Here is a 25,735-nt window from a genome sequence, read left to right as displayed (position 1 = left end):
GAGACATGCAGACACACAGACATGGAGAGAGACATTCAAAAAGAGACATGCAGAAACACAGACAAGGTGAGAGGCAGGCAGACAAAGACAAGCAAACACAGTGAGAAAAAGAGGGACAGACAGACAAACAAAAGGCTGCAAACACCAGACAGACAGACAGACAGACAGACAGACAGACAGACAGACAGACAGACAGACAGACAGACAGACAGACAGACAGACAAGAACCACTAACACAGGAACGATTGAGGCAGACTGACAGTGAGAGAGACTAGTCTGGAAGACAGAGAACAAAAAGAAAGTGGGGAGGCCCACGTGTGAGAGCCAGCAAACAGAAAGAGTGGGTGAGAGAAAAAAAGTGTGAGCAAGGGATGGAACGAGGAAGTCATGAGCAGAAGGGTGTGGTCGACTAACGGTTCTTAATGGTTCCTGACTGACACACAGAGGAAAGGGACTGTGGATGCTGCACTGGAACGAGCTCTGGAACTAAGCGACAACTCAGGATGGACACCAAGGTGAGCTGAATGACTCAAAGAGGAGAGGAGAAAGGGAGGGACATTGGTACTCATGAGAGAGGGAGAGAGTATGATATGTGAAGTGAGAGACAGAGAGAGAGAGAGAGAGAGAGAGAGAGAGAGAGAGAGAACGTGTGGCGGATGTTCGAGATTGACAGACGGACGGTCAAACAGCCTAGATACACAGAAAGATAACACAGACAATGGTGAGTGAGTGAGTGAGTGAGTGAGTGAGTGAGTGAGTGAGTGAGTGAGTGAGTGAGTGAGTGAGAGGCGGCCAGGCATGGGGTTAGTGGAGTGAGAGAGAGTCTGGAAGGGAGGCTGGGACAGCCCCAGAAGAACAGGCCCTTGCCTTGACATATGCTTCAGAGGCTTCAGAGTGAAATTAGGACTGGCGTGACCCGCTAATCTGAACTGTCAAGCCTCATGATGCCCACTGACACTTACCTGTCACCGCTTCCCCTGCCCTCAGGACATGCTGCCATCAGAATAAGTCAGGGCAGGCATCTCAGCTAGGTACTGATACAACACCAAAACACTCCTCTGGCTGTCACTCCCTCCCTCCTTCCTTGCCTTCATCCACCTCGCTCTCTGCTCTCCATCCCTCTAGAACAAATAATCATTGGGTTCCTCGTTGGTTTACGGATGATGTTATTTTCTGTATACACTACTGCTTTTTGTCAGAACTAGAAGTTTGTCAGTGTGATTGCAATTCTCCTCAGAATGAATGTGTTTACTTGTTTGCCTGTGTTATTTTGTGTACGATTACCATATGGTGCAGACGAAGAGTGATTACAAAAAGCTATTATGACCCTGTACAGTAGTTGTGTATGTCAGAGGAAGCTCTGAGTGGCACCTGATTGCTGTAAGTGTTGTTGTTATGACAGATCCTCATTCCGCAACTAGATTTTTAATTGGCGACACTAAGGAGTCCCGAGATATGATTTACAGTGTGATGGCTGAGGGAGCAGCGGTAGCAACACAATGTACTAAGGAGCATGTGGGAGGATTCCCGTTATAGCCATGGACTCTATCTCATCTCAACACATGACCTCAACCTTCCAATTCAGCTAAATCAGGGCCATGTGATGTGTGCTTGGTGATGATATGTGTAAGTATACAGTAAACAGGGCACAAGTATAATTCCATGGATTAGAAAATGAGAGTGCTCTCATCTAGTTTCTATATCGTATTATACATTTCGTTTGAGATTGTCAGCCATCTTCATTGCGTGAAAAAAATGTTCTTGCCTGCACTTAGGTGTGGGGGAGGGAAGTGGGAGAAACAACCGCTATGTGTACAATTTCCTGTATTTCAAAAGACATGTAGCCTCAGTACTTGACATAAAACCAGTAACACGGCTACTTCCTCTTTACACTGACATTAGTCACGGGCCTACATGAACGCACCCCTTGTTCCACACAGTAGCTCTTAGTGTCTGTCTCGTTGTGTAGAGTACCATTAGAAAACCCTTACAGCTACTGTAACGATAGGAGCTGGTTCTGAAACCTGTTACTCTGCCCTATAATGGGCAGAGTGTGAGTGTGTTTAAGTGCAGCGGGAGCGCACAAACAAGCAGGGCGTTAATGAAGGTTGATAGATGTGTGGTTGTCATGTGTCTGTTGTAATCTATTGTGGGTATAACAGATGTGCCTGTGTGGCTGCCTCTAAGTGATCTGTATTCATTGCAGTGTCACCTGTGCTGCTTAAGGGCCTTTGCTTATCTTGCAGATTTCCAGCTGAAGTAGTAGTCAGCTTAATGCTGTATTAATTACAGACCCTGCTGAGACTCTGTACCACAATCAATCTCTCACTCACATCTCTCTCAAATCTTTCAGATTCAGCTGAGCTGGATGGCAGTATGTCTGTTTCTCACACTACCAGGTAAGCCATGAAAAATAACGATTTATTTCTTTCTCACACATATACGCATGCATGCACCCATGGTCAAGCACACTGTTCTCATATGAACATACTGTATACACACTCTCTCCCTTTCTCATCTCAAACTAAAACAGGGTCTTCAACCTTTCCTTGCCCAGGGACCTCCGTCCAGGCAAAACGGTGACCCCACATATGTTAGCAGAACATGTTAATGACAAGGACAAGTAACCAACATTTCAAAATGAATCGATTTGGTAGATAGGTTTTCATTATTTTGACCTCCACACATTATAACTGGAAAAAGTGTCAACTCGAAAATAGCCTATTAGTTAGAAAGGTAACTCCAAACTAGGTCTGCGATGATTATAGACATTTGGGTAACTATGTAATGCAAATGGCCACAGTTGTCATTTTTGCTGAAAAATGTTTTGAGCTTTTGTTGCGTCATAATGCATCTTTCAAAATGAGCTACGGCATACCTAATGAACACAACACAGCTTTGGTGACACCCCTGTCTCAAAAACAAATGATTTTGACCACCTTGAACTTTTGGAAATGAAGCTTCTCCTCACAACTGTGTCATTCTGCTCGTATAATGATTACTAACTTCACCCTCTCTATGTATTCATTCTCCTAAAATGAATGTATTAAGATAATTGTGATTACCTCGACTAACCAGTGCCCGCGCAAATTGACTCTTTACCGATACCCCCTGTATATAGTCTCGCTATTGTTATTTTACTGATGCTCTTTAATTACTTGTTACTTTTATTTCTTATTCTTATTAAGATTTTTTAAACTGCATTGTTGGTTAGGGGCTTGTATGTAAGCCTTTCATTGTAAGGTCTACTACACCTGTTGTATTCGGCGCATGTGACTAATACAATTAGATTTGATTTGATTGGGACTTTATTTGATAATTATACAATAGATGTGCCAGTCCTACTCCACATACATGTTGGTTAATAGCAGCCGCTAAGCTGGTTAAAGGTTAGCAATGTGTTGGAAAAAATGTATGACCAAGTCAAAAAGGCTTGCAGCAGCTAACATCATTTGCCGCGACTGGTAGTCTCGGGAGCTTTTTCAAAGCCTATGTCAGATACTCCAATGAGTGTAATTAGCTCAATATTAAGAGTTGAGAAAAACAGACATCATTTAAAAATAAGATAGTCCCCTCTTTTCTACTGTAGGCATGTAGCACAACATTTGTTTAGTCTGTTGTTGCTAGAGACATTCATAAAAATATATACATTTTTTACATATATTTTTGCGGCTCACCTGCTGTACCTCCACAGACCTCTAGGGTCCAAACAGTCCTGAGTCATTCCAACGAATATATCTGTTTTTTCAGTGACATCTCTCCTCCTCTGAACCACACTGTAAATATCTCAAATGACCTCATAGGGATTCAGCAACAGAACTGATTTCCCTGTTAGGAAATTGATTCAGTTCTAATCACATTTGCTTGTGGGAACCCAGTGGGCCCATAGTGGGGTTGTAGCGATTCATCATGGAGTGGTTAATTAGAAGGTATTGATGGGGAGTGGAGTGTGTACAAAGGCCTGCTTCTCACGTCTCTCAGGGCCAGTACAATCTACCTCTGTGTTGGTCAGAGCAGCCCCTTCATAACCATGCTGCACTGCCCACTCACAAGACTAGTATTATCACAGACTTTGAATACATTCACAGCACTCTATTGACCCAGCTAACAATTCTAGGGAGAGAGAACGTAATGTTACCCTTAATGTTCCTTTAAGCAGCCACACACAAGCCTAAGATCACCATGCGCAACGCCAAGCAGTCGGCTGGAGTGGTGTAAAGCTCGCCGCCATCTGGAGAAGTGGAAACACTTTCGTTTGAGTGATGAATTACGCTTTAACATCTGACTTTCCGACAGACGAATCTGGGTTTGGGGGATGCCAGGAAAACACAACCTGCCCCAATTTATAGTGGCAACTGTAAAGTTTGGTGGAGGAGAAATAATGGTCTATCTTTCATGGTTCGGGCTAGGCCCGTTAGTTCCACTGAAGGGAAATCCTAATGCTACAGCATACATTGACATTCTAGATTCTGTGCTTGCAACTTTGTGGCAACAGTTTGTGGAAGGCCCTTTCCTGTTAAAGCATGAAAATACCCTCATGTATAAAGCAAGGTCCATACAGAAATGGTTTGTCTAGATCGGTGTGGGAGAACCTGACTGGCCCGCACAAAGCCCTGACCTCAACTCCATCGAACACCTTAGGGATGAATTTGAACGCAGAGCCAGGCCTAATCGCCCAACATCAGTGCCCAACCTCACTAATACTCTGACTGAATGGAAGCAAGTCCCCTCAGGAATATTCCAACATCTAGTGGAATGCCTTCCCAGAAGAGGGAAGGCTGTTATAGCAGCAAAGTGGGGACCGACTCCATATTAATGCCCATGATTTTGGAATAATATATTCGACAAGCAGGTGTCCACATACTTATGGTCATGTAGTGAATTTGTGTGAGAGTGGACTAACAAAATCAATGAGGCCCCCCCGGTCAGTAATTCAACAATGATTACCACACGTTTAGATAGCTGGCCGGTAGACTTACCAATAAAAAAAATGATGATGATGCTGACATAGGCAAATTGAGTGACTGTCAGTGACTGACATAACGAGAGAAAAACTGCTGATGCACAACAACATTTTGAAATTGCACCTTGTGTATTCTACTATTTTAACTCTCAATAGTAAGTTGAGACCCCAACTGAGTTCCTATCATTTACTTTTAAATTGATACTCGGGCATAAACGTTACCCGTCCCTGCCCTAGGGAATGTGCTTATTAGTCCAGTATAGTTTAGGCCCTGTCCAGAAGAAACACTAACCCCTCCTCCTTTGGCACTTATGTAGATCAAACAATTCGATAGGTGTAAGCAATAGGTAGAGTGCACTTTGTAGTAAATCTCAGCTATGTTAAAAGTACACTCAAGAAAAAAAATATTTAATTGATCATAGTAATTCAGGAGTATCATTAAAACAGCTTAACATGCCCCAAAAACATTAGAAAACTATACAGAAAGCTCTTAAAATACTGAAATAAGTCAATCAAATCACTGAGATCACAGTACAGTGAACTAAGACATTCAAAATTCAAATCCCAGGTAAAGACATGTTGAATAATTATTGTGTAAATGCACATTCACAATGTAATCATCTATTTTAAAGTGTGCAAAACGTGTACGTTAAAAACACTATGTTAAAAGCACTGTGTATGTGAGTATCCCTAACGTTCACAGCAGACAAAGAGCTATCATTGGTTCACCATTCAGGGCCTTGATTGGCTCGGCAACAGTAACAGGGCGTGATGTGTAATTACACTTTTTTAAGGGGGAGAACACTTCTTAGAGACCATCAGGCGACATCCTGACAACAGATACACAGAAATGTTCCAGCAACGTTCAATTGAAACGTGTCTAGAACATTAATATATTATGTTCTGAGAACATGCAACCATGTTCTGTGTATGTTTGGTGGGACGTTGATGGAAAATTCTCATAACATAGAAAATTGGACACATGAATGTTCTTGCAACGTTACCATGAAATGTGTCTAGAACGTTGATATTTTAAATTCTGAGAACATGGTAACCCCGTTCTGGGTAAGTTCTCTTTGATATTAAGGGAATGGTCTCTTGGAAACATTCCTTCCACATTACCAGAACACTCCTATGAAAACATTACTTAATGGCCTTATGTCACTCTTAAGGGAATGTTCTCTAAAGTTGTGGGAACGTTTGTTGTTAGCTGAGTAACTCCCTCCTTTTGTCCCTCCCACTGGCTGTGTGTGGACACATTCTCAACCCTGGCTGCTGCTAGGAATATATTACTCAATTGTTGTGGAGAATAATTTCAGCAGAAGCCATGTTTTGTGCTTCCGACTGTCTTGTAATGTGTTGTTTACGTTTCACCCAACTGCTTTGTTTGAGTAATGCTTGAAAAGTCATTTGTTTTCTGTCAACAGGGTCCCTTGCTCAGAGCCCTGCCACCACACACCCCAAAATGACTGTGGTGGCAAATGTTACTGCAGCTCCCTCTCCAGCCAGAACTGGTACAGTCCCCTTTGTCTTTTCTAGATGATGTCACATGGGGCTATTTCATATTTCTCTGTAGCTTAACTCAAGAACTTCACTCTTTAATAGGACCTTCTTTTAAATATTTTTCACCAGCAGGATGAATGGAAATCAATGTCCGTTAAACCATGGCAGCTAGAGCACCAATGTTTGTAATTACTTTGTCCCCCTCCTAACTGGCTTTGGTTCAGTAGCTGGAATCAATTTGAGGAATTACTGTGACTTGCGAAAGAAGTCACACTTTAAATAATGTTTCACTTATTTCGGACTATTTCATTAATGGAACTTGCGACAGAAGAAATCGTACTTATTATTTGGAACACTACTCCTCTTACACCGTTTAAGACAGAAACGCCATTCAACCTTTAAAACATGCAGGCCGGTCAGGACCAGTGTGATTGAAACCATTTATACTTTTTAACCTATTAAGCTTCTAATAAACCTCACCCACTTTAATGGGATTTCTTCTACATTCTAAAGCTCCCATTGTTAAAGAGCCACTGAACATGTCGATTGGCACATGTTTTTATGTTGCTCATTTGAAAAACAATATTTCAGTCTTAGCAGTGTGTTCCTCACTGATTCCGCGTTTGGTTAATGATTTTTTTCCCCCCATGAGACACTACTGACGCGGAAGCCTATTGATTGAATTTAAGATAATTACTTTTTGCCGAGGATGTTTTAGTTGCGCAGTTTTACATCTAACTAAGGTGTTTGGTGCAGTATTTGCCAAGTAAAAAAATGTGTGACATGTCTTAAGTAAACAAAGTCAGAACTGCTGGGCAGATCTGTCTCACTGTCTAATACATTGAATAGAGTGCAATCACCGCAGCTGCTCAGCCTATGTTAGTGGGAAAAATCATCAACTCAAAACCCACCTTTCATTTACCCGTTGCGACGCACGGAGGTTTCAAACTCTGTCATAGACGAGACTAACTTTATGACCAAAATGATCCTATTTACACTTTGTAGTCAATTTCACACTATAATAACTCTCTCTGACTCATATTGATACCATAAAGGCCATTTTCAACGGGATTTTTAAAGGCAGTGACTTTAAAAACTCCCCTTCTGAAGCTGACTTTCAACATTCTATTCACTATAAACAAATCAGCTACTTAGACCACTTTCCCAACAAGCTGGACAAAAACGTAGAGGGTATGAAATCTTAAAATATCTTCTACCAATCAAACTATATAGCTGTTTTAGTTATCAAATCAACTTACTTTTCCTCTCAATTTTTACAATCAACTGACATTTTGACCACTGTCCCAGCAAATATGACACAAACATAGATGGGATGACATACAGTGGGGAGAACAAGTATTTGATACACTGCTAACTTTGTAGGTTTTCCTACTTACAAAGCATGTAGAGGTCTGGAATTTTTTATCATAGGTACACTTCAACTGTGATAAACGGAATCTAAAACAAAAATCCAGAAAATCACATTGTATGATTTTTAAGTAATTAATTAGCATTTTATTGCATGACATAAGTATTTGATCACCTACCAACCAGTAAGAATTCTGTCTTTCACAGACCTGTTAGTTTTTCTTTAAGAAGCCCTCCTGTTCTCCACTCATTACCTGTATTAACTGCACCGGTTTGAACTTGTTACCTGTATAAAAGACACCTGTCCACACACTCAATCAAACAAACTCCAACCTCTCCACAATGGCTAAGACCAGAGAGATGTGTAAGGACATCAGGGATCAAATTGTAGACCTGCACAAGGCTGGGATAGGCTACAGGACAATTATTTTTTTTGTTTTATTATTATTTATTTTTTTAACCTTTATTTAACTAGGCAAGTCAGTTAAGAACAAATTCTTATTTTCAATGACGGCCTAGGAACAGTGGGTTAACTGCCTGTTCAGGGGCAGAACAACAGGTTTGTACCTTGTCAGCTCGGGGGTTTGAACTTGCAGCCTTCCGGTTACTAGTCCAACGATCTAACCACTAGGCTACCCTGCTGCCCCAGGCAAGCAGCTTGGTGAGAAGGCAACAACTGTTGGTTCAATTATTAGAAAATGGGAGAAGTTCAAGATGACGGTCAATCACCTTCGGTCTGGGGCTCCATGCAAGATCTCACCCCGTGGGGCATCAATGATCATGAGGAAGGTGAGGGATCAGCCCAGAACTACCTGGTCAATGACCTGAAGAGAGCTGGGACCACAGTCTCAAAGAAAACCATTAGTAACACACTACGCTGTCATGGATTAAAATACTGCAGCGCACGCAAGGTCCCCCTGCTCAAGCCAGCGCATGTCTAGGCCCGTCTGAAGTTTGCCAATGACCACCTGGATGATCCAGAGGAGGAATGGGAGAAGGTCATGTGGTCTGATGAGACAAAAATAGAGCATTTTGGTCTAAACTCGACTCGCCGTGTTTGGAGGAAGAAGAAGGATGAGTACAACCCCAAGAATACCATCCCAACCGTGAAGCATGGAGATGGAAACATCATTCTTTGGAGATGTTTTTCTGCAAAGGGGACAGGACGACTGCACCGTATTGAGTGTAGGATGGATGGGGCCATGTATCACGGAATCTTGGCCAACAACCTCCTTCCCTCAGTAAGAGAATTGAAGATGGGTCGTGGCTGGGTCTTCCAGCATGACAACCACCCCGAAACACACAGCCAGGGCAACTAAGGAGTGGCTCCGTAAGAAGCATCTCAAGGTCCTGGAGTGGCCTAGCCAGTCTCAGACCTGAACCCAATAGAAAATCTTTGGAGGGAGCTGAAAGTCCGTATTGCCCAGCGACAGCCCCGAAACCTGAAGGATCTGGAGAAGGTCTGTATGGAGGAGTGTGCCAAAATCCCTGCTGCAGTGTGTGCAAACCTGGTCAAGAACTACAGGAAACGTATGATCTCTGTAATTGTGAACAAAGGTTTCTGTGCCAAATATTAAGTTCTGCTTTTCTGATGTATCAAATACTTATGTTATGCAATAAAATGCTAATTAATTACTTAAAAATCATACAATGTGATTTTCTGAATTTTTGTTTTAGATTCCGTCTCTCACAGTTGAAGTGTACATAAAAATGACAGACCTCTACATGCTTTGTAAGTAGGAAAACCTGCAAAATCAGTGTAAATACTTGTTCTCCCCACTGTATTGACTTCCGGCGCCAACAGAGATGGCCGCCTCGCTTCGCGTTCTTCGGAAACTATGCAGTATTTAGTTTTTTTAATGTATTATTTCTTAAGTCTTATTACATACAGCCGGGAGGAACTATTGGATATTAGAGCAACGTCAACTTACCAACATTATGACCAGGAATATGACTTTCCCGAAGCGGATCCTCTGTTTGGTCCACCACCCAGGACAATGGATCGGATCACAGCAGGCGACCCAAAACAACTACACCGCAGAAGGGGCAGACGGTGAGGTCTTCTGGCCAGGCTCCGTAGACAGGCACATCAACCACCACTCCCAAATATACTACTTGCCAATGTCCAGTCTCTTGACAACAAGGTAGACGAAATCCGAGCAAGAGTTGCCTTCCAGAGAGACATCAGAGATTGTAACATTCTCTGGCTCACTATGTTATCAGAGTCGGTACAGCCACCTGGTTTCTTCACGCATCGCGCCAACAGAAACAAACATCTCTTTGGTAAGAAGAAGGGCGGGGGTGTATGCCTTATGATTAACGAGTTGTGGTGTGATCATAACAACGGCCATACTCAGGTCTGTCCAACGCTGGTCTGACCAATCTGATTCCATGCTTCAAATTGCTTCGATCACGTGGACTGGGATATGTTCCGGATAGCTTTGAACAACAACATTGATGTATACGTTGATTCGGTGAGCGAGTTTATTATCAAGCGCATCGGGGATGTTGTACCCACGGCGAATATTAAAACCTTCCCCAACCAGAAACCGTGGATTGATGGCAGCATTCGCGCAAAACTGAAAGTGTGAACCACTGCTTTTAATCAGGGCAAGGCGACCAGAAACATGACCAAATATCAACAGTGTAGCTTTTCCCTACGCAAGGCAATCAAACAAGCTAAGCATCAGCATAGAGACAAAGTAGAGTCGCAATTTAACGGCTCAGACACGAGAGGTATGTGGCAGGGACTACAGTCAATCACGGACTAGAAAATGAAAACCAGCCCCATCGCGGACCCCGATGTCTTGCTCCCTGAAAAACTAAACAAATTCTTTGCTCGCTTTGAGGACAATACAGTGCCACCGACATGGCCCGCTACCAAAATCTGCGGGCTCTCCTTCACCGCAAGCCAACGTGAGTAAAACATTTAAACGTGTTAACCCTCGCAAGGCTGCAGGCCCAGACGACATCCTTAGCTGTGTCCTCAGAGCATGTGCAGACCAGCTGGCTGGTGTGTTTATGGACATATTCAATCAATCCCTATACCAGTCTGCTGTTCCCACGTGCTTCAAGAAGGCCCCCATTGTTCCTGTTCCCAAGAAAGCTAAGATAACTGAGCTAAACGACTATCGCCCCGTAGCACTCACTTCCGTCATCATGAAGTGCTTTGAGAGACTAGTCAAGGATCATATCACCTCCACCCTACCTGACACCCTAGGCCCACTCCAATTTGCTTATCGCCCCAATAGGTCCACAGACGACGCAATCAAACTGCACACTGCCCTAACCCATCTGGACAAGAGGAATACCTATTTAAGAATGCTGTTCATCGACTACAGCTCAGCATTTAACACCATAGTATCCTCCAAGCTCATCATTAAGCTTGATGCCCTGGGTCTCGACCCCACCCTATGCAACTGGGTCCTGGACTTTCTGATGGGACGCCCCCAGGTGGTGAGAGTAGGAAACAACATCTCCACCCCGCTGATCCTCAACACCGGGGCCCCAAAAGGGTGCATTCTCAGCCCTCTCCTGTACTCCCTGTTCAACAATGACTGCGTGGCCATGCACGCCTCCAACTCAATCATCAAATTTGCAGACGACACTACAGTGGTAGGCTTGATTACCAACAACAATGAGACGGCCTACAGGGAGGAGGTGAGGGCACTTGGAGTGTGGTGTCATGAAAATAACCTCACACTCAACATCAACAAAACAAATGAGATGATTGTGGACTTCAGGAAACAGCAGAGGGAGCACCCCCCTATCCACATTGACGGGACAGTAGTGGAGAAGGTGGAAAGTTTTAAGTTCCTCGGCGTACAATTCACGGACAAACTGAAATGGTCTACCCACACAGACAGCATGGTGAAGAAGTCGCAACAGTGCCTCTTCAACACTTAAACTTTTACAGATGCACAATCGAGAGCATCCTATCGGGCTGTATCACCGCCTGGTACGGCAACTGCTCCGCCCACATGCGTAAGGCTCTCCAGAGGGTAGTGAGGTCTGCACAACGCATCACTGGGGGCAAACTACCTTCCCTCCAGGACACATACACCACCCGATGTCACAGGAAGGCCAAAAAGACTATCAAGGACAACAACCACCGAGCCACTGCCTGTTCACCCTGCTATCATCCAGAAGGCAAGGCCAGTACAGGTGCATCAAAGCTGGGACCGAGAGACTGAAAAACAGCTTCTATCTCAAGGCCATCAGACTGTTAAACAGCCATCACTAACATTGAGTGGCTGCTGCCAACATACTGACTCAAATCTCTAGCCACTTTAATAATAACAAATTGGATGTAATAAATGTATCACTAGTCACTTTATACAATGCCACTTTATATAATGTGTACATACCCTACATTACTCATCTCATGTGTATATACTGCACTCTATACCATCTACTGAATCTAGCCTATGCCGTTCGGCAAACGCTCATTCATATATATCTATATGTACATATTCTTAATCATTCCTTGTTGTGAAATTGTTAGATTACCTGTTAGATGTTACTGCATGGTCCGGAACCAGAAGCACAAGCATTTCGCTACACTAGCATTAACATTTGCTCACCATGTGTATGTGACCAATAACATTTGATTTGATTTTATTTGATATCCATCTACTTTTCTGCAATTCAAATCTGATATCAGAACAGAAATATATTCTAACAATCAAACAATATAGCTGTTTTAGTAAGAGCATCAAGTACTTTTCCTCTCAACCTCTTTGACCACTTTCCCAAGTTAGACAAAAACATAGAGCGTATGAAATCTTAGTCTACTTCTCTGCTTTTCAAATGTTGAATCAGAATAGAATATATTCTACCAGTCAAACAATATAGCTGTTTTAGTAACAACATTGCCAACTCTCTCCCAACTTTTCAGAAGAACTGCATTTTTGCCCGCTTTTCCAACAACTTGGACAAAAACGTTTAGCGTATGAAATCTTCTAGTTCTCTGTTTTTCAAATCTGAAATCAGAACAAATATATTTGACCAATCAAATCATAGCACTGCGGGAGCAAATAAGACTGATTATGCCACACAGCTCACCCAAACTCAGTAAACTAACCCATTATAAGAAACCCCACTGACACTAACCAAACTACAATAGCGACCCCACGTACTGAAGCACCTATGTGAACTGAGCCACAATAACAATTGACCACAATAGTAGAATTGTCAGTTCACCTTCAAAATAAAAGTTGCATTGAAACTGATGCAAACAGATACAAATACTGGATTCATGCCATATTTGGACTAAATAAGGCAAAACAAAGGTTGGAATGTTGTTGTAAATTTTACAAAATACAATCATTTGTTTATTTGACAAGTCACCTATCCAGTCAGCTAATTGTGTGTATTGAACATTCATATTGCACTGTACAGTCTAGCCTAGGGATTGTGCACTCATGAAATGGGGTATCAGCCTACTCAGTAATATATAATATAATAATATATGCCATTTACCAGACGCTTTTATCCAAAGCGACTTACAGTCATGTGTGCATACATTCTACGTATGGGTGGTCCCGGGAATCGAACCCACTACCCTGGCGTTACAAGCGCCATGCTCTACCAACTGTGCTACAGAAGGACCACCACTCAGTGACACCCACAGAAGACAATTCTGAACAGTTTACACAAATATCTCTTAGTCTTGGTTTTCCCGTCCTTCTCCTCTGGTAAGTAATTCAGTTAATTGTAAAAAAAAAAAAAATAATTTAAAGGTAGGCCACTGTATGTGTTTATATTCTAATAGTCGACGCGTACAGTGCCTTCGGAAATTATTCATACATCTGGACTTTTTCCACATTTTGTTACATTACAGCCTTATTTTAAAACAAAAAATACTCAGCAATCTACACACAATACCACATAATGACAAAGCAAAAACAGGTTTATAGAAATTTTAGCAAATTTGTGAAAGATAAAAAACAGAAATACCTTATTACATAAGTATTCAGACCCTTTGCTATGAGACTCGAAATTGAGCTCAGGTGCATCCTGTTTCCATTGATCATCCATGAGGTGTTTCTACAACTTGATTGGAGTCCATCTGTGGTAAATTCAATTGATTGGACATAATGGGGCCAAGAACCCGATGGTCACTCTGACAGAGTTCCAGAGTTCCTCTGTGGAGATGGGAGAACATTCCAAAAGGGCAACCATCTCTGCAGCACTACACCAATTAGGCCTTTATGGTAGAGTGGCCAGACGGAAGCCAATCCTCAGTAAAAAAGCACATGACAGCCTGCTTGGAGTTTGCCAAAAGGCATGGAAAGGCTCTCAGACAATGAGAAATAAGATCCTCTGGTCTGATGAAACCAAGATTGAACTCTTTGGCCTGAATGCCAAGCATCACGTCTGGAGGAAACCTGGCACCATCCCTACGGTGAAGCATGGTGGTGGCAGCATCATGCGGTGGGGCTGTTTTTCATTAGCTGGGACTGGTAGACAAGTAAGGATCGAAACAAAGATGAACGGAGCAAAGTACAGAGAGATCCTTGATGAAAACTTTCTCCAGAATGCTCAGGACCTCAGACTGTGGCAAAGGTCCTTCCAACAGGACAACGACCCTAACCACACAGCCAAGATAACACAGAAGTGGCTTCGGGACAAGTCTGTGAATGCCTTTCAGTGGCCCAGCCAGAACCTGGTCTTGAACCCGAGTGAACATATCGGGAGAGACCTGAAAATAGCTGTGCAGCAACGCTCCCCATCCAACCTGACAGAGCTTGAGAGCATCTGTAGAGAAGAATGGGAGAAACTCCCCAAATACATGTGTGCCAAGCTTGTAGTGTCATACCCAAGAAGACTCTATGCTGTAATCGCGGCCAAAGTGCGTCTACAAAGTACTGAGAAAAGGGTCTGAATACTTATGTAAATGTGATATTTCAGTTGTATATTTTCATAAATTCGCAAACATTTAGAAAAACTGTTTTTACTTTGTCATTATGGGGGGGGTATTGTGTGTGGATTGACGAGGGGAAAAAACAGTTAAATCCACTTTAGAATAAGGCTGTAACGTAACAAAATGTGGAAAAAGTCAAAGGAATGAATATGTGCTGAATGCACTGTATAGTGTAGAGAATTATTTTACCATCTAAAACGATGTGAAATATATTTTCCACAGCCACAAATGTTGTATTGTCAGCTGTTTGCAGCTGGTGTACAAAACTGAAAGCAAAAACTGAACTTGATAACCGGAACCATAGAAATCGTTCACACGGAACTGATCTATCACTTCTTAGACCTGCTTTCAATGAAGAATGACATATCAACAGTGGAAAGAAAAAGTATGTGAACTCTTTGGAATTACCTGGATTTATGCAGAAATTGGTCATAACATTTGATCTGATCTTCATCTAAGTAACAACAATAGACAAACAGTCTGCTTAAACTAATGACACCCAAAAAATGGTATGTTTTCATGTCTTTGTTGAACACACTGTGTAAACATTCACAGTGGAGGATGGGAAAAGTATGTGAACCCTTGGATTTAATAACTGGTTGTCCCTCCTTTGGCAGCAATAACCTCAACCAAATGTGTTCTGTAGTTGTGGATCAGACCTGCACAACGGTCAGGAGGAATTTTGGACCATTCCTCATTACAAAACTGTTTCAGTTAAGCAATATTCTTGGGATGTCTGGTGTGAACCACTCTCTTGATGTCATGCCGCAGCATCTCAATCGGGTTGAGGTCAGGACTCTGACTGGACCACTCCAGAAGGCTTATGTTCTTCTGTCGAAGCCATTCTGTTGTGATTTACTTCTGTGTTTTTGGTCGTTGTCCTGTTGCATCACCCAACTTATTTTGAGCTTCAATTGGCAGACAGATAGCCTTACATTCTCCTGCAAAATGTCTTGATAAACTTGGTAAATCATTTTTCCGTCCATGATGGCAAGCTCTCCATCCCCAGAGGCAGCAAGCAGCCCTAAGCCATGATGCTCCCTCCATCATACTTTACAGGATGAGGTTTTGATGTTGGTGTGCTGTGCCTTTTATTCTCCAGACAGAGTGCTGTGTGTTCCTTCCAAACAACTCCATTTTAGGTTAATCTGTCCACAGAATATTTTGCCAGTAGCTCCGTTGAACATCCAGGTGCTCTTTTGCGAACTTCAGAAGTACAGCAATGTTTTTTCGGGACAGCAGTGTCTTCTTCTGAGATGTCCTCCCATGAACACCATTATTGTTTAGTGTTTTACGTATCGTAGTCTTGTCAACAGAGATGTTTGCATGTTCCAGAGATTTCTGTAAGTCTTTAGCTGACACTCTAGGATTCTTCTTAGCCTTCTTAGCCATTGAGCATTCTGCGCTGTGCTCTTGCAGTCATCTTTGCAGGACGAACACTTCTAAGGAGAGTAGCAACAGTTGTACTGTCTCCATTCATAGACAATTTGTCTTACTGTGGACTGATGAACATCAAGGCTTTTAGAGATACTTTTGTAACCCTTTCCAGCTTTATGCAAGTCAACAATTCTTAATCTTAGGTATTCTGAGATCTCTTTTGTTCGAGGCATGGTTCACATCAGGCAATGCTTCTACTGAATAGCAAACAAAAATGTTGTGAATGTTTTTTATAGGGCAGGGCAACTCTAACAAACATCTCCAATCTCGTCTCATTGATTGGACTCCATTTTAGCTGTCTCCTGACTCCCATTAGCTTTTGGAGAAGTCATTAGCCGAGTGGTTCGCATACTTTTCCAACCTACACTGTGAATGTTTAAATGATATATTCAATATAGACAAGAAAAATACAATAATTTGTGTGTTATTAGTTTAAGCGCACTGTGTTTGTCTATTGTTGTGACTTAGATGAAGATCAGATCAAATTTTATGACCAATTTATGCAGAAATACCGGTAATTCCAAAGGGTTCACATACTTTGTCTTTCCACTGTATAAAACTCACATATCCATGTGAATTTGGTCAGGTCACCCAAAAGGTTGCATTTTGCAGCTTTAGGGTTACTGACTAGAAACTGCCTTCTGAAAAAGGCCATTATTAATGCAACCTATTTTTTATTGGTTCTGCATTCTAGGCCTATACTTGGGATATATTTTTTGTTTAAGCTAAGTTTGCTTGAGAAAGTAAATGATATGATTATGGTCTCTGTCATGCTCTGAACTGTAGGTGTGCCTACACATGCCTCCTGTCCTGTTGAGCTCAACCCTCCCAGAGTAGTGGTGAGATATGGAGACTCCGTCTCAGTCAACTGCACCACATCCACAGACCCCGAGGGGATGGGGTGGGAGGCCACGTACGGAGATACAGGTTTGCATGGAAATGTAAACCTTGTCACCTGGACTGTGAGAAGACTCATGGACTGGACAATAGAACCTAAATGCTACATCAAGTCACAAAATGGAAGTCAGTGTACTGAGATTCTCCCTGTCATTCTCTACAGTAAGTTGTTTTTCTTTTTCTTACATTTGGGAGTTTTGTCAGTAAAAGCAATTATATTTCACTATATGTAACTATTTTGTCTCTAGAGACTCCAGACAGCGTGTCTATCTCTCCTCTGAGCCACTCTGGTCCAATGATGGAGGGGAAGGAGTACCAGCTGCAGTGCGACATCCAGAACATCGCTCCTCTACAGAACCTGGTTGTGAGGTGGTACAAAGGCAATGAAATTATAGAGACTCAAACGTTTAATGACTCCACAAAGGAACTAGTGAATATGTCCTCCACTATCACCATCACCCACAAGAGATATGAGGGTGAAGTAGAGTACAGATGTGAGGCAGAGCTGGACCTGGGACCAGAGGGACCGAAACCTTCTGCCTTGTCAAAACCTCTTAATGTTACTGTTTACTGTAAGTCTTTTTGTTTCCTTTTGGGGGTTGGTGGAATAAAGGGACTTGTTAATGGGCTGAGGGATTATTCTATTCCACATACTATCTTCTACCAATCAGATTATACCACTGGGGGAGCACATAAAACTGATCATGCCACACAGCTCACCCCAACCCACTAAACTAACCCACTATAACAACTCCCACACTCACTAACCAAACTACAATAGTGACTCCACTTACTATAGCTAACCCATGGCCTACCTACCTAAAACATTCAGAATTACTACTGCAATGCACTGCTACTACTACTTCTGGGTTACTCACTACTACCTAGTCTTCCACTAAAGGTTACTATAGCTATTTATAAAACAGTCACTGCCTCTACTATACCAGCCTCAATTTATCAACACTAACAAACTTCTAAACTTCTTCCACTAGATGCAAAATAACAGCCTACAACTTTTCTAATTCCTTATGACTAAAAGTGTAGCAGTCTGACTGTAGTTATTTATGATGAAATATGCACGTTTGACTATGTTTCACTACTACGCATTTAACATTTAAATGCCTCAATTTAAAGGATGTACCACTTATTTCTAACTTGTTGTAGTTATTTGGAAGCCATGTTTTGTGCTTCCGACTGTCTTGTAATGTGTTGTTTAGCGTTCACCCGACTGTCTTGTAATGTGTTGTTTATGTTTCACCCAACTGCTTTCTTTGTGTAATGCTTGAAAAGTCATTAGTTTTCTGTCAACAGGGTCCCTTGCTCAGAGCCCTGCCACCACACAGCCCAATCGACCGGTGGAAGTGACTCCCTCTCCAGCCAGAACTGGTACAGTCCTCTTTCTCATTTCTAGATGATGTCACATGGGGCTACTTCATATTTCTCTGTATCTTTCCACCTGCCACAACTCACCGTTAATCTCAAGAACTTCACTCTTAATAGAACCTGCTTTTAAATCTTTTTCACCAGCAGGAGGAATGGAAATCAATGTCCGTAAACCATGGCAACTAGAGCACCAATGTTTGTAATTTCAATTTAACCTTTAAAACATGCAGGCCGGTCAGGACCAGTGTGATTGAAACCATTTATACTTTTTAACCTATTAAGCTTCTAATAAACCTCACCCACTTTAATGGGATTTCTTCTACATTCTAAAGCTCCCATTGTTAAAGAGCCACTGAACATGTCGATTGCCACGTGTTTTTCTCATTAGAAAAAACATATTTCAGTCTTAGCGGTGTGTTTCCTGACTGATTCTGCATTTGGTTAATGATTTTTGTCCCCCATGAGACACTATAGATGCAGAAGCTTGTTTCCCTTCTTCAAAATCCCCAGAATAATTCTAAGATAACTCAAGACATATGAAATATCTTTTAAGTCTTTGCAGAGGATGTTTTAGTTGCGCAGTTTTACATCTAACTAAGGTGTTTGGTGCAGTATTTCTCAAGTAAAAAATGTGCGACATGTCTTAAGTAAACAAAGTCAGAACTGCTGGGCAGATCTGTCTCACTGTCTAATACATTGAATAGAGTGCAATCACCGCAGCTGCTCAGCCTATGTTGGTGGGCAAAAGGAAATCAACTCAAAACACAACTTTCATTTACCCATCGTGACGCACAGATGTTGCAAACTCCGTTGTAGACGAGACGAACTTCATGACCAAAATTATCCTATTTACACCCTTTAACTGTTTCTGACTCATATTGATACCACACAGGCCATTTTCAATGGGATTTTTAAAGGCAGTGACTCTTTAAAAACTCACATTCTGAAGCTGTGACTTCTAACGTTCTATTCACTGTGAACAATGTGATTTTGACCCAAATCAGCTACTTTGACCACTTTCTCAACAAGCTAGACAAAAACTTAGAGGGTATGAAATCTTAGTCTACTTCTATCCTATTTAAAGCTGGTATCAGAACAGAAATATCTTCTACCAATCAAACGATACAGCTGTTTTAGGAATCAAATCAACTACTTTTCTCCTCAACTTTTACGAACAACTGAAATGTTGACCATTTTCCCAGCAAGTAGGACACAAATGTAGAGTGTGTGACATATTGGTCATCAAAACCTCTTAATTTGACTGTTTACTGAGTCTTTTTGTTTCCTTTTGGGGTTGGTGGACTAAATTGACCTTTTAATGGGCTGAGGGACTATTACTATACCTTTCCACATACTATCTACCAATCAGATTATAGCACTGGGGGAGCACATAAGACTGATTATGCCACACAGCTCACCCCAACCCACTATAACAACCCCCACACTCATTAACTAAACTACAATAGTGACCCCACTTACTATAGCTAACCCATGGCCTACCTACCTAAAACATTCAGAATTATTACTACAATGTACTGCTACTAGTACTTCTGGGCAACTTACTACACTAAAGGCTACTATAGCTATTTATAAAACAGTCACTGCCTCTACTATACCAGCCTCAATTTATCAACACTAACAAACTTCTAAACTTCTTCCACAAGATGCTAAATAATAGGCTACAACTTTTATAATTCCTTATGACTAAAAGTGTAGTAGTCTGAATGTAGTTACTTAAGGAAAACATTTAATACCACAATTTAAAGGATGTATCACTTATTTCTGACTTGTTGTAGTTATCTGGAACACCACTACTCTTACATAGTTTAAAATAGAAATGCCTGTCACGTCCGTTGTTTAAATGAGTGGACCAAAGCGCAGCGTGAGTAGAGTTCCACATATTTATTGAGGTGAAACTTCAAACAACAAATAAATAAATGAATGTGTAGTTCGTAGTGCACATAGCACAAGACAAAACAATACAAAACAAAATAACAAGTAGGATCCCCAATTAGAGGCAACGATCATCAGCTGCCTCCAATTGGGAACCATACTCACACCAACATAGAAAATAAAACCTAGAAAACTCCCTAGTCACACCCCGACCTAAAACACCTGAACCTAGATGGGGAGGGTGGGCAACTAGCGTCGGTGGCGACTCCGATGCGGGACGTAGCACCTGCTCAGACTGCGGATCCGGCCGTGAAGCCAGGCGGAGCTCCGTGCCCGGACTGGGAACCGGAGCAGAGGAAGGCTCCGGCCATGGAGTGGGACTTGACACCGTGCCTGGACTGGGCACCGGCACAGAGGAAGGCTCCAGCCATGGAGCAGGACTGGTCGCCGTGCCTGGACTGAGCACCAGCTCAGAGGAAGGCTCCGGCCGTGGAGGGAGACTGGACGCCGTGCCTGGAATGAGCACCGGCACAGAGGAAGGCTCCAGCCATGGAGCAGGACTGGTCGCCGTGCCTGGACTGAGCACCAGCTCAGAGGAAGGCTCCGGCCGTGGAGGGAGACTGGACGCCGTGCCTGGAATGAGCACCGGCACAGAGGAAGGCTCCAGCCATGGAGCAGGACTGGTCGCCGTGCCTGGACTGAGCACCAGCTCAGAGGAAGGCTCCGGCCGTGGAGGGAGACTGGACGCCGTGCCTGGAATGAGCACCGGCACAGAGGAAGGCTCCGGCCACACCAACATAGAAAATAAAACCTAGAAAACCCCCTAGTCACGAAAACCCCTAAAACACCATAGAGAACCCCGGTCAGGGCGTGACAATGCCATTCCATCTGGATTAAGTTTCTTTCATAAAACCTTTTGATACAGCGTTTACTTTTTGACTTTTTGTCCTCCTAAAACAACTTTATCCACTGTAATAAGATTTTTTCAACATTCTAAAGCTCCCATTGTTGAAAATTCCCAGGACTTCCAACATGTAAACAATGTAGCTTTTGACACAAGTCAGCTACTTTCCCAACAACTTAGACAAAACCGTAGAGGCTATGAAATATTGGTCTATTTCTCTGCTGTATTAATCTGAAATCAGAACTTCTACCAATCAAAATTGCTCCAGAAAAAAGGCAATGCAGCACTCGCTATGCCAACACATAAACAGCTAACTCTCGCCATTCCACCCATTTGCTAAAGTTAACTGATGCAAGCTAACTAGTCAGCCCAGACAGAAGCGCAAAACAAACAATAATATATTTAAAAAGTGGTCATTGCTTTAGTGTCAATTTCAATCAGGCACTGACGTTATCTACCTACAAAACACAGATATCCAATTGACCAGTGAGAATTCTCTAGCTGTGAGCTTTTTTATGCTGTGATGACACAATCACAGCCAATCACAAGTGTAAAAATGTGCTCACAATAATCATTGAATGTGAGCTATGTCACGTTGTGGGCATTTTTACATGACACCCCACACTCCAGTAATAGGATTGATATAGCAGTCGATCAAAGTAATCAGACCTGATATTTTAATATATTTAACTTTGACTGTATTTCACTGCTTCACTTAATGAAAACCTTCCAAACTTCTTCCAATACCACACAAATCATTTTAAAGAGCTGAAGCAAGTCACACAATTTAATTTCATATAAAATTACATTTCTAGTTCAAATTGTGTGGCCTTGCCACAGACCAAGTCATCCTCTCTGCTTTTCTCCTCAGCTCACACAAACAAGTCAACAACACCCACGGCTAAGTCCTTAACCACCACAGGTAAATAACAAACCTCTTATTCCCTCCTTGACATTTAAGAATGACCTGTTCCCTGAAAAACAAACACTCCTATTGGTAGTCCCTGAAACACACTGCAACACATCTATAGTGAATGGATGCTTTGCTATGAAGAATCTCCCATAACCACTTCTGTCTTTCACGTCAAAGGTGCATGCAGTTTAAAATGGAATTAGCTCTGTAATTAGCAAATGTTACATTCCCCTTTCTCGTTAAGATAGACAGACAGTGGATTTTACAGCACCTGACAGGGACACCACTGATACGCTTTAAAAAGTGTAATTAGACTGACCCGATTTCCTATGAGAGTCGTGCCATTTAAATATGCAGAAATTCTATAAAAAAGGGAGTGGAACATAAAAGGAATGCACCTGGAATTTAATGAGATGTAATTATGTACAGGTCCATATGACAGAGATAAGGACTCAAAATGCTGACAGAGGAAATGTTATTTTTTTTAATCTCTCGCTCTCTCTCTCTGTCCATAGTGACACCATCTCCACCCACCTCTGAAAATACCGCCGTCTTTTCTCCTGTTGCCTGGGGTAACAAAGGCATTTCCTAGCCTACCTTTGCCTTATATCTGGTGGGGTTTTCTGAGTTTTGTTATTGTTATCTCACAGCAAATTTGACAGTATCACAATTCCCCATCTCCCAAACAAAACCCTTGGAGGAGTTGTGAAACAGAAACAGAGCACCTCAGCTCGCTGTCTCTCACTTGTCCTCAGATTAATGCTTGATTGTGGCTGATGTAAGAGATAAGAAGTCTCCGAGTGTGTCCCTCTGCGCTGTGCAGGCTTACGTAAGGGTTGAGATGTGGCTTCAACAACACATCAACTGGACCAGATCGCTCTGTTGTCATCTCATTGTGTTGTTGTTCCCACCTCTTTCTTTGTTGCAGGAATATAGGCTACACCTATTATGCTCTAAAAACACACAATGCAAGTACTGTCTTTAAAAAAAACTAAGTGATATTGTATTTCTCTTTGATCACAGATGCAAAGTGGGATGAACCATTCAATTATGGTAAGAGAATCTGATTTTTTCCAAAGTTAACAAATACAATGATTAACCAAGCAGCTAAAATCCACTTATCAATACCACAATGCTTTCAAACATGGGTTACAATCACATGGTAATAGACTCATCTATGTGTCACTGTGTCTGTGCTCAGACTACTACTTCCTCCGTGTTGTTGGTCTGTCTATGGCTGCAATGCTCTTCATCCTGGGTATTATGGTCATTAGCTGTGAGTAGAAAACATTTACCCTCCGTGTCTCTTTTCTTTGTCGTATTCACACTGTTATCATAAAAACAGCTCTTTCTATCCCTCTTATTGTCTTCCTGTCTCTCTCATTCTCTGTCACACAGGTGGTAAAGTATGCCCGATGCCTAGGTGTCATGTGGGCACAGGGAAGTGAGTAGTCCTCTTTAGCCACATATCAATGTGTATACACCCAACCACACACACACACACACACACACGTCACCTTCAGCTTCACATAACCTCATTATGGAACACAGGCCCAATCATGCAACAGTATTTGTAATGGAGGTGTTCCAGTGAAGTGACTGACTATAAAGGGACAACGTAAAAAGCCAAGTGGACCAGCTGGGTTGCAATGTTTAGGGATATCATTCTGTGTTGGTATTGAATGCTACTGTATTCTATCTATACCATGAGTGAGTATCTGTGTGCCTAGATGAGTTTATGTAGATACAGTACTGTGAACATGGATAAATCACTGTATAGAGGAAGTATCTAAAGTCAGTCTTGAGATCAGTCATAATCACTGAATGGATTGCTGACTTAGATCCTATTGTTGACAAATGGCTTAAAGCATTGTTTGGCTGTAATCGATTGGTTTGTCAGCCATGTACAGTTCTGTAAAAACATATTGTTTTGCATTGTTTGATGAATTGATGTTAGAATAATCAATGTTTTTGAATCTGACCTTAGATGAATTGACCCTGGATACTGTAAATGGACATTTCATTAATTGTTTTCATGTGTGTTTTTTTCCCAGGTCGTACCAAGTGTCCAGAGAGTAGTGAGGGGACAAACGTGTTACTGAGTGGCCTCAAGACACCAGAAGAGTTCATCAGAGGGACATGGAGAAACAACACTGATACAACATACATTATCGACCATGTGCGTGTGTATGTTTGAGTTTGAGTTTATTTTATTTTTACAGGGACAGTGCACATTATGTGTGTGTGAAAACGTAGTTGGACAAAACTCTGCGTCTGTCATTTCAGAGATGAGAACGTGATATGTGTTTCATGTGCCTTTCCCACAGACTGCAAGTGAGACTCACTCAACATTATGAAATTACCCCTCCCTCACTCTTCTAAAGACTTACCTGTAGTTTTAAATGCAAGTTTTATTATACTTTGGCACTCATGTTTCTGTGTATATTTTGAAATGCGCACAAAATGTTACAGAATACATACTGTAGATGTTACGTAGCTCAGAGTCGCCCCCAAGAGCACTGGAAGAGGTACTGATCCTTTTTTTTCTCTCATATCCCAGAGACAGCAATTTCATGCCTAGCTTTTCACAGATCATTGTGTAGATTTTATCTGTAGATTTGTCACCAACTTGAATGATATTTTCTCTAATAAATCACATACATGTCCTGTTCATGGTCTCATTTCCACAGATATTATGGAGGTCCATCATGCCTCTGACAGCCTCATCTAACCGAACTGTCCCTCTGGTTCCGGGTAGGGAATTGCCGATACTACATGCCACAAGGACAATACTGACATAGGTGTCTGAGAAGCTTCCCTATTCTACCTTTAAAGGGAAAATTGACTGAAAAACAATATATATTTTTTTTTTCATTATTGCACTGTTAATACAGTTCCAAAATGTTTTGCATGTCAGCAGTCAAGATATTGGACTTTCATGATTGTCCTTATAACAGAACAGAGAGGTGGAGAGAAAAAGAAAAAAAACTCCAAAATAAACTATGGAAAAATGAGTCACGCTGACAAGTGAAGAATAGGGACATTATTTTCCTGCTCCTCTTTGTTTAAATGTTACTTCCATTACTGAATTCAACTTTGAAATGAAAATGAATTGCTAGTCTGGGTGAATAATGACAAGATGAGCCATGTTTGATATTAGGTTTGTTTCCACCTCTATCGAACAGCCTGCTCAACTCTAGCCAAGATGTTTCTATGAAAACGTTTTTAAAATCACTACCTCAGAAATGGCCGAGCCTCGTACAAGCCAGTGAATAAAATGGCCCTGAAAAACATTCCGCTATCTGATAATCTTCAAAATACCCCCTAAAACTATCAGGATGTAAAAATAAAACCTGTTCACTTCCCTTTCCTGTATTGTATAACTCACAAAGAAAACAGATGGTCAGTAGTTCCAGCATGTTCTTTACGCAGAAAACAGACTGACAAAATGTTTTAGTAGAAAGTTATTTTAAGCTTCTTAGTGGCTTTTCATTGTACAATTTACAATTTAAATGAGCAAAACTCTGGATTATGCCACATAGTGTACCA

At 41.8% G+C, this 25,735-nt stretch overlaps 1 protein-coding gene across 2 annotated transcripts; it reads left to right on the top strand.

Annotated features, from left to right (window-relative positions):
- The first annotated feature begins 324 nt into the window (after positions 1-324).
- On the top strand, positions 325-24,857 carry LOC118367802 (intercellular adhesion molecule 4-like). Of its 2 annotated transcripts, none has more exons than XM_035751454.2 (12): positions 325-515; positions 2,354-2,399; positions 6,391-6,477; positions 16,983-17,255; positions 17,342-17,665; positions 18,405-18,479; positions 22,145-22,195; positions 22,702-22,758; positions 23,210-23,239; positions 23,388-23,462; positions 23,585-23,630; positions 24,241-24,857. In XM_035751454.2, the coding sequence occupies exons 1-12, from the start codon at positions 504-506 to the stop codon at positions 24,263-24,265; spliced, it is 1,101 nt and encodes a 366-aa protein (XP_035607347.1). In that variant the 5' UTR covers positions 325-503; the 3' UTR covers positions 24,266-24,857. The 2 variants fall into 2 exon arrangements, with proteins under 2 accessions (XP_035607347.1, XP_052350601.1); XM_052494641.1 differs by lacking the exon at positions 325-515 and adding an exon at positions 649-721.
- Positions 24,858-25,735: the final 878 nt, after the last annotated feature.

Source organism: Oncorhynchus keta, chromosome 34 (assembly GCF_023373465.1).
Source record: "Oncorhynchus keta strain PuntledgeMale-10-30-2019 chromosome 34, Oket_V2, whole genome shotgun sequence".
NCBI classification, from domain to species: Eukaryota; Metazoa; Chordata; class Actinopteri; order Salmoniformes; family Salmonidae; genus Oncorhynchus; species Oncorhynchus keta.
Note: the sequence above shows the minus strand (reverse complement) of the source record. Positions and strands in the feature narration are given on the sequence as shown.